The sequence below is a fragment of the Chrysochloris asiatica genome, unplaced genomic scaffold, assembly GCF_000296735.1.
Source record: "Chrysochloris asiatica unplaced genomic scaffold, ChrAsi1.0 scaffold00103, whole genome shotgun sequence".
NCBI lineage: Eukaryota > Metazoa > Chordata > Mammalia > Afrosoricida > Chrysochloridae > Chrysochloris > Chrysochloris asiatica.
In genome coordinates this window covers 3,368,485-3,378,921 of record NW_006408621.1, presented here as the reverse complement: position 1 = coordinate 3,378,921, position 10,437 = coordinate 3,368,485, and the positions used below count along the sequence as shown (strand labels likewise).

The following is a 10,437-nucleotide window of genomic DNA, read 5'->3' as shown; positions in this document are numbered from 1 at the left end:
CGCTAGACAGATTGGATACTACTCAGTTGAGATTCTACCTTCCTCCATGCCCTCTGGGTCTAAGCTCCCTCTAGAAAGCTTGTAAGCCAGTCACTTCTTGTCTTTGTAGCCCCCTCACTTTGGGTAGCCAACGTCCAAGTTGCCCAACCCTGTCTACTCTGTGCTTGGAGGGGGTGGGAATGATCCTCGCTGTAAAGATTTGTTCTCTCTTTCGAGTTACTGCATCCATAGGTATAGGTCAAGTACATCAAATTGTATCAGATTACTCTTTTTTTCCTCTTCTTTCTTCTTCTTCTAGCAACAAATGTGCCTAATGCAATATGTCGTTTGATTTCTTGACTACTACCTTGTTTTAAAACTGTATGTTAATGAAAGTAATACAACCATAAAGGTCATGCCTTTAAATTAGTTAGAATTATTTTTTTTATTTCCTGAGGAGCAGCCACATTTCAGGAGTGTCTTGGGAAAGAGGACGTATGGCAGTAACATGAGATTACCTCCAAGTAGAGCTTGTTTGTTTCAGAGAAAAAAATGAATGCCACCATCCAGAGCTAAGGGAGCTGTTACATCTGTCCAGTTGTTTTCTTTTTAATGTATAGTACAAGGGTATCAAGATGTCTAACTGAAAATGCCTAATTTTTCTACAAGTCCCAGTTTGGGAATGTGTGGTACCATGAATTGACATGATACGGCTTTTGTATTCAAAGTCTTCTTAACTGCTACTAACTGGATGGATGGGATCATGCAACTAGAGAGTACAGGACTCTAACATGGGGATTGGTTAGTTTTGCTAGGCTTTAGAGGAGCCATCTCAGAAGCAGCAACAGATGATCCCAAGACCCTCAAGAAAGAAGAGCATGAGTAGAATGTGAGATCCCTACCTGGAAAAGTGGGGCGGCAGAGGCAGCAGCATGGAGAGACGGAGCAGCTGTGGGATTCCTGGCCCATGGACCAAGTAAAGTTGAGTGCCTATGGACAGGAGGCTGACTTGGAGAATGTGGCCTTTGGGCATTAACTACTGGCTAAAGGAGGCATTCCTGGCTGTAGAACTGCTGTACCAGAGCTGTTTCTGATCCTGAATTGTACCCTGCTCACTTCTCTAATAAACTCCCTAAGTGTGAGTATTGTCTATGCATTTTGTGTGGTTATTGCAATGGATTATCGAACCCCGATGTGAAGCAGAGAGTGCTGTGGGAGGGATGGTTGGTGCCTGAAGAAGGCAAAGACAGTTGAAAGGTAGAGGTATTCAAGTAATCCTGACAAGGAAGAAACACAAAGCAAGCCCCAGCCCAAGTCATGGGCAAGTGATTCTGCAGGCGCCAGTACTTACTGTCCTCTGGCAGATTGCTTTCCCGCTCTTCTCTCTCCATCTGTTGGCACCACCCTTCCATGCGGGCTCGCTCTGCCTGAAGAAGCTTCAGAAACCAGTGGCCATCTCGGTGGCACACTGACCTTTGAACAGCCTCCAGAGGATCTTCAGTAATAGAGTCAATCCAAGGGTCCGGGGGAGGCAGAATAGAAGGGTCAAAATCTGTATCAAAGTCATCGTCGGCTGCACAGGCATGATAATGGTTTCCTGAGCCCTGAATGCTAACTGTCGAGGTGCTGGCATCTCGGGAAAACTGTCTGGCCATTGGGCTGGGACATGAGTTGTCCTCTATAGATTCCAGAGAATTTTCCAGATTGTCATGGAAATCCAGGTCAGCCTGTACTGCTGTGGTCACACTGTTGGATCGCGTGAACCTGCGGAAGCTTGGAAGAATAGAAAAAGGAGATTTAGATTAGGGATATTTCCTAAAGCAAAACTACATCCCTTTTTCTTGATGTAACCATAAGAAGCCTCTTCTCAGCAATGCTAGAGGTGGGCCTTGATGATGCATACTGATTGCCACAGCTTTAATACAAAGAATATAAACCTACCTTTGTTCAGTATGTAATATAAAAGTGTATCTAGAGAAATTTTAGCAATGGAACCAACTATACAGTTATCAAATTATAATGACCAATGCCCAACCTCCTCCCCAAATCTAAGGTGGCTTGAATCCTAAAATTCAAGATGATAATGGATAAGGAAGTAATCAAACTATATCTTAGTCTGTCGCTACAGAACCACATTTCTCCAAAACAACTCCGACTTGAAAGGATTTCCTAAAAGCAAACTTAAGTTTCTCCAAAATGTTTTACAATTCCTTTTTCTGGGAATGATTAACCTGTTGTTTTTTTTTATTATATAGGTTATCATTATAATTTGGTATAAAGCTTTTGAGGCAAAAATCAGCTCTCAGACTTGAGTTCTTAAGTACGGTACTCCCCCACCTATAATTTTCCTCCTCACAGTTCTACTGAGTTGTTAAAAGACCACTTGTTAATGAATTCAGTCTGAGCGTAGAGTATATAGATACTGACGTGATCAGTGTTTCTCAAACAAGTGGCCCAGTGTACCTCTGGCTGACCTCTACAAGGAAGGTGGACAAGATGGGGGAGGGAGCAGAAAATTCTTTCTCAAAAGAGTATCAAGAGAAAGTGTGAGCATGAAGTGATTAAAAATACAAAAAAAAGAAAGTTTCCTGGTTCCTGGATCAAGCAGAGACAATGGCAGAAAGCAAGTTCACAGAAAGCAGCAGCCACGTGAGTCACTTTGCTATGAATATCTTGAAGAGCTGGTTACACTTCTATGCTCCCCACACTCACCAAGAAGATGAAATAACAGAGGCTGCCTTCACTTGCCTTCTTCTTGCCAGAGAATCTGTTTCCCTGCTAACTGTCCTGTGTTACTGGCCTAGAAGCTACTGGCAAGTCACAATGCTGGCTGGAGAGAGAAGTTCATATAGACCTGATGATTACACATTTTTTTCTGCCTTAACTTGGTAAGAGGCATTGTGGAAAGTAACTCTTCATTTCCTTTCTGGTCTGTTAATCTTCTAACTTTCTTTTCTTCAGGATGTCCCCTTCATGGCTCCATGAGCATTCACTGAGAATATCTCAGTATCTTCTTCCTTCTCTTTTCTCTATAGATGTCCTCTCCATCTACTCATTCACCATTCTATCACCCATCTCTCCATCATCCATCCATCCATCCATCCATCCATCTATCCACGTACCCACTCCCCATCCATCCATCCACATACCCACTCCCCATCCATCCATCCATTCATTCATCCATCCATCTGTCTATCCATCTTCCATATCCAGCTCAGTTTCCACCTACACAATCGAACCTTTCTCAACCCCTCAGCAAAAAAAAAAAAAAAATCACTCCTTTCCTCTAAATGCTTGGTGTCCAGTTTCATTTCCTTGTTCATAGTTATGCTAAATTAACATGGTTCATTGGCAGATGATTATCAATTGATGTCTCATATCAGATAGTGCCAGTCAAAAAGATGCTGCACTAAATAATGTCTACAAATCATTTAATCTACCAGACTACATGTATTTTTCTTCAGTATCTGGATCATTCTATTAAAGTCAATTAAAAGTAATATTCTGGTCCATCAAAAACAAAGAATGACCAGAACAAAGTAGGAAAGTACTTTGGTTTTTTTAAGATGGTGGATAAACAAAAGGGGAAGAGTACAGGCATTTCAATAAATCCATTTTCTCCCCAGAAGAGAAATGCCAAGGGAAAAATGGCAGGAGTACTGATCTGTGTTATTAACACATACTAAAAAATTCATTATAGACTATAGAGTCAGTTTTGGCTTATAGTAACCCCATGTGTGCAAACCAAAACTGCCCTCTATAGAGATTGCATGACTGGTCTTTTGCCATTATATCACTAGTCCTTTATTCCTCTGGGAGGAATCAAACCACCACCTTTCAGTTAGTACTCAAGTGCTTACCTGAATGCACCACTCAGGGACTCAAGTCAAATGATGAAACAGGTTGTGATTCTGGCCATTCACTTTATGATGATAAACTGACTCCCCCTCACCTGCTTTAAGAAATCACTTCTGTTGAAGGTATTATATCTGTTTACAGTTGTAAAGTTCCTTAACTCTCAAATGGGTCTACTCTACCCCATCCAAAAAATTGTGTAGTGGGAAAGTCGGAACACAACATTACAGATTAGGAGTGAAAAAGAATAATTTTGTTGAAGTGTTTCTTCAAACAACTATTAATTTCTTGGCTGCAGTAGACTGTTTGCATTCTTCCTCTCTTCTATTCATCCCCCAAATGTTCATTGTCATCTCCTGAACTGAGCTTTCTCTCCAGCTAAATCTGTGTGAATTGGATGCCTCACCTTGCAACAGTTGACATTCTGGCTGTTCTACTAACACAAAATCAAGTGCTACTTTCCATGACCAGGTACTGCCCCAGGCATTACATTTCAAAACTTAGAGGAGTCCTTGGCCTGGAATGTTTTCCATTGGAGCAAACTTGCCAAAAACAGAGTCTGCTCCACATATCAAACAGAAGGACTCGCTTTCCTGTTCTTCTGTTTTTATCTGCTCGAAACCGTACTGCCAACATTCCTGACAGGCGGCTCCTGGCTATGGGTCTTGTAAATGTATCCACCTTCTTAAGAAAAATTACTTGGCAGTAGATTAATAGAAGTTTGCAGTTTAGTCACCCAGAAAGAAATAAAAGTTAAGCAAAATTAAAATGGTTTGGGATTAAAAGCGGTGCCTTTGAACTCAGGCAACCTTGTCCAAGCTGCCGTGTTTCTATCAATTAAGTTCTTCAAGCAAGTGCTTTCTTCCCCAGAGCTTTCAAAGAATGTTCTGCTCTACAAAACATTTTATGTCTTTCATGTGAAAAGTTCCTTCTGGGTGAAGAGTGCAATCCAATTGTGATTGCTGCTTGAAAACATTGATAAGAACATAGAAGGGGTGACTAGGTAAAATCCTGAAGTCTTCTTAAAACCGAACAATAGTTTCATGTCACTAGGAAAGAATGTCTGCCTTGATTCTTACGCTTTTTAAAGAACTAGTTATATGGGGTCAAACTGACAGCAGCAACTGGTCAGATTCGATTGGAACCTTAGAGGGCAGTGAGTTTACGCTAATAAGAGAGGAACAACTCAGAAAAGGAAGGTGAGAATGGATGTACAATTTGAAGGACGTCATGACTGTCACTGAAATGCACATACAGAAGCTGTTGAACTGTTCTGTGTTTTGCTGTGTACCTTCTCAACAAAAATAAAATACAATTTAAAGGAAGAAAATCCCTTGCTGGTTGATTGGTATAAATTGAAAAACTAGCCCCAGTGGCTTGCTGTTTCCTGTGCCACAATTTCCAGTCTTGAAGATTCTTCCTCCATTCATGCCCTAAAGGCAAAATGTGTAATAATTACAACTTCTGAAAAGCACCAGCCAGTATTTGGGCTTAAGGAGCAGAAAGCCATGAAACCAAAGACTGGATGGACCAGTATGGAACACAATACTCTAGCTGTTCCTAACCATAAGAGTGAAGTCACTTCTGAGCGTGCATTCTGCTCCTGCTTTTGTGCTCCTTCTGTGAAACCAGTTTATATTTCTAATGAGAGGCTTTTCAACCCCCCGTCTCCCATTTTTCTGTACTGCAAAGATCCAATTCCCATCCCTCCTGACACCTCTAAGGCTGCCTGTCCTGCTCTTGCCTGTATCAATGATGGTTTACTGTTAAGCACAATGAGTCATGGACACAACCGATGCAAAGTCAGGGTCCTTGTAGCATCTCATGCCTGCTTTGGACCTGCATGTCTCCACTATGTGAGACTTCAATCAGAAATGTATTTCAGGGAGCCTGGCTCAGCATCTCTGTTGCAGAATGCTCTGGTTTCTAGCTACTGTCTCTACCCCTCTCATTTTCATGATGGTTGCTTTTTAGGGCTAAATCTAATTTCAAAGTGGAAGCATTGGTCCCATGCTGTTCTTTCTATATAGGAGTCTTTAGACATTTTCCACTAGATTTCTGTTAAGGCTGAATATATGTGGGATCTGAAAAAGTACAACCATTTTGGCATTTTTATGAAATGGCACTCTTTAATTGATGTAAAACCCAAGAGGTCTCATTATATAAAATAAAAGATAAGTCAAAGGAAAGGGGTGGGTGAGATTTAGATCCAGAATAAAATCATCCAAAAGAGAATCATTCAGATATTCTTTCTTGTCAGATCAGCTTCCAAATTAGAACAGAAATAGAGAACCATAACCCTTGTTCAGAAATTCAGTGGGTCAGAACGTTCCTGTTCCCCGTTTGCATGTTGTTAACACTGTCCTGTCAATAGATTTGAAAACTCTCTTTCAAAACAAGCATTCATTGGCTTTTAAACATCATCCATGTTCATCTTTATTTTGCTTGGAGATCTTGTTAAGGAAAGGAAAATAGAACATCTTTTTACATAAAGTTTCTCTGTAATCCAAATAATTGTAATATATGGAACAAATAAAAGGAGTGAGATGGAAAATAAGAGAGTTCAAGGATAGCTTCTGAGAGGGTCTAGCATGTTGCTGGACAGGTGCTAATATCTTTGACAGAGTGTTCTTTATTAAGAGCCTTGCTTGGGAATCTCAGCAAAACATCCTTGAACTCAATGTGCCCAAAAGAACTGTTTTACCTCATCACTTGAGCTTTATTTAGGTCACATTCTTTGGCTACTGACCCAAACTTCCAAACCAAAATCCTAAAAGGTTTCATTAACATAACTATTTTTTATTGAGTTTTTTGTCAAATGGAGGCCATATATTTCTAGGTTTGTGAGTTGGGCAGTCAGTTTTCTTTCTGCAAACTAAATTATCTTGAAAATATATTTTGAAGGTAGACAGAAAGAAGAAAGAAGGGAAGCGAAGAGCAAAGAAAGAAAGGAGCAGAAGAAAAGATGGGAAGAAAAGATAAAGAGGGGAGGGAGGGAGGGAGAGAGAGAGAGAGAAGGAAGGAGAGAAAGATAGGTATGAGGCATATCAGCAATTATGCCAGATTTCAGGCTTTTGAATTCAAAGCACATGAGAGCCACACCTTTAAACTCATACTGTAAAGAACTATTTGATTAGGTCATGGTATTGTTAACTTGGCAAAGAAAAGAAACTATTTGCCAAATACATTCTCAGGGCCAGTAGGAGGCTGTGTGGTATGAGTAGGCAGTTCCCAAATTATGAGCAAGTTCCTTTCCTCACTCTGTCTTTACGTTGAATTTGTACATAGTTTAGGACACTTAGGAATTGTTAATGTCAGCTGTCAAATGTTTGTCTTTATAGCGTACTTTTTAATGCATGAAAATATTAAAGAAAGACTTCCAGGTACACTAAAAATATCTTCTACATAATAATACAGTAATAAAAATAACACTGCTTTGATGTGTGTTGCAAAGTAGCAACCATTTGTTATTATGAACCATTGTATGTACCTCAAATCTTTAATACCATAGGCTTAAGTGGAGAGGGGGCTGGTTTGTAACTGCTGGCTATACGTAAGTCAGTCTTTTGGAACTAGGGGACTACATGTACTCAGGAAAACTGTGAGGAGTGGGGAATTGATCCAAACTTTCTGGGTTGGCAAGGAGGTGATGTTTTTGATTGCCGAAGGCCTTTCCAAGTCTGTGATACATGAAATTGGCTGTCAGAAGATGTTGTCTCAATTTTTGCCTTTTGTTTTAATATCCTGCTTCGTTGAAAAGATACAAATCACTACAAGCCCAGACGTTTACATATTTAAGTCACTTATGATCAAAAGAGGTCTTTTATAGAAGTTGGCACTGTGCTAAAAGAGAAAACAACGCTACTGTCCATTTACTTGTTCCAGCCAGCTTTAATGTGTAATGCAAGGGAGGTTTTTTAAAAGTCAGACCTGGGTAACTTACAGTAGAGGTAATTTTGGTTAAAAAAATAAAAACATAAGAATTCTATTTACTGATGCATTTGTTTCTAGAAATAGGGAGCAGCGCTCATAACAGTGATGCCCTCAGTCCATACCCTCGACTCCATCTGAGCAGGTCTGCAGGATTGGGAGAGATCATTCACAAGCCTACATTTCCTCTTTAGTATTAAGTGTACCTTGGAATCTGATTGTTATTACTTCATGTGTAAAAGTTATACTAGAGAGAAGGCAATGGCTACACCAGCTGGAGATAAGAAAGACAAGAGGTTGACCTATACACCAATGTTCACTGCAACCAAAAGGTGCAAACAACCTCAGTGTCCATCAACAGACGAATGGATGAACAGCGAATGGATGAACAGCATGCAGTGCGTACATACAACACAATACTGCTAAGCCATAAAAAGAAAGGACGTTCTGATACATGCTACCATGTGAATGAACTTTGAAAGCATTATGCTTGGTGAAATGCCAGTCACAAAAAGATGACTATTGTATGATCCTGCTTTTCTGAAATAGGCAAGTATATAGAGATCAAGGAGTCCTGGTGTGGTGCTGTGGGTTAACATGCTGGACTGCAAAGTCGGTTTGAACCGCAAGGTCGGTGGTTCAAGCTCACCAGTTGCTCCTTGGAAACCCTATACAGGGTCACTGTGGGTCGGAACTGATTCAATGGACCTTAACAACAACAACATAGATATCAAAGCCTATGAGTTACTGGCTATCAGTGGTGGGAGGAAGCACTGGAAGGGTAATCACTGCTTAGGGGACACAGCATTCTTGTTAATGGCCAAGAATTTGGAAAAGAACAGTGATGATGTTTGTATCATTACTGATAAACGTAATCAGTGTCACTGAATTGTACATGTCAACACTGAATTATTGTTGGATTGGCAAATGTTTTATTATATTTATTTTACCACAATAAAGAGAGAGAGAGAGCCCAAAGGCTTTTATGTAAATCATCATAATATCCATCTGCTCCCATTCTCATCCCACCAACATAAATGAAAATTTCCTGGCTTCCCCTTGGCATACACATACTTCCAAACACACAAATCTTTCTCGAGACATTAATTGCTACTCAAATTCACTGGTTTAACAAAGGAGGGATGTGTGGAGAGAGAGTTGGTGAGGGAGGGAAAGAGGCTGCAAAGAGGTATTCTGGGCAAGGTTTGCTCTAATTCCCAGATGCTGATGGCAAAGAGTCCTTGTAGCAACAGGGACTCCTGTTTGGACAGAGATACATACCAATAAATACTAATCAAACATATACCAGAAAAATAACATTCTGGACTTCTCTTCCCAGAAAAATGCTGAGACCAGTAGCTTCTCACTGTACAGCCTCTAAAGACAGATTTTTTGAAAATTTTAATATATAGATGGTGGTGGTGGTGGTGGTATGCCATGAAGTCAATTCTGACTCATAGCAAAACTATACAGGGTTTCCGAGGCTGTACTTCTTTACAGGGGCAGAAAGCCTCATCTTTCTCCCATGGAACTGCTGGTAGTTTCGAACTAGCTGACCTTGAGGTTAGCAATCCAACTCGTAAACACTACACTACCAGAGTTCCTTTTAATATATAGATGTTGTTATATGCCGTGGAGTCAGTTCTGACTCATAGCCACCCTGTACAGGATTTCCGAGGCTGTAAATCTTTATGGGAGCAAAAAGCCTCATCTTTCTCCCACAGACCAGCTGGTAGTTTCGAACTGCTGACCTTGCGGTTTGCAGCCTGATTCGTAACCACTATGCTACCAGAGTTCCTAATATATAGATAAGAAGTATACATTTTCAAAGCTTCTACCAGCCCTTAAAACTTTTGGTTGTGAAGATCAAAGATGATCGCTTTATAAATTATAGTAAAACGTAGACTAGAACTTAGACCTAGAAGAGTTTACTGAGGCTAATTGTGTCCAACTTTTTAATTCTAGAGACTGAAAGGTAAGGTTTCTTTCTTTCAGTTTCTTGACTGGACAGATCTTTTTAGTTCCCTTTGATTTTGGTATTTCTCCAGTACATTCCAAGCCAGCCAGAGACTAATGTTAAAAACAGGGCTTGGCATGATTTTAAGTCCACTAAAAACCTTCATCTGCTAATGGGGCACAATTCAAAATGAAGAGAAACAGCTGTAAACATCCACTGAAAATCGGAACATGGACTGTATGAAGTATGAATCTGGGAAAATTGGAAGTTGTCAAAAATGAAATGGAACGCATAAACATCAGTATTTTAGGCATTAGTGAGCTGAAATGAACTGGTATTAGCCATTTTGAATCTGACAAACACATGATTTACTATGCCTGGAATGACAAATTGAAGAGGAATGTTGTTGCATTCATCGTCAAAAAGAACATATCCAGATCAGTCATGAGGTACAATGCTGTCAGTGATAGGATAATATCCATATGCCTACAGGGAAGCCCAGTAAATACCACTATTATTCAAATTTATGCACCAACCACTAAAGCCAGTGAGGATGGAATAGAAGAAGACTACCAACTTCCTCAATCTGAAATGGATCAAACATGCAATCAAGATGCCTTTATCATTACTGGTGATTGGAATGCAAAGGTTGGGAGCAAAGAGGAAGGATCAGTAGTTGGAAAATATGGCCTTGGTGATAGAAATGATGCTGGAGA

The 10,437-nt window shown here is 40.2% G+C and overlaps 1 protein-coding gene across 7 annotated transcripts in view; it reads right to left on the bottom strand.

The window, feature by feature from the left end:
• DLGAP1 (discs, large (Drosophila) homolog-associated protein 1) overlaps positions 1-10,437 on the bottom strand; it is a 461,019-nt gene that overhangs the window by 40,692 nt on the left and 409,890 nt on the right. For all 7 annotated transcript variants that reach the window (XM_006867258.1, XM_006867257.1, XM_006867263.1 and 4 more), the window contains one exon: positions 1,331-1,752. In XM_006867258.1, coding sequence (XP_006867320.1) covers positions 1,331-1,752 — 422 coding nt within the window. The remainder of the gene's footprint in view (positions 1-1,330; positions 1,753-10,437) is intronic.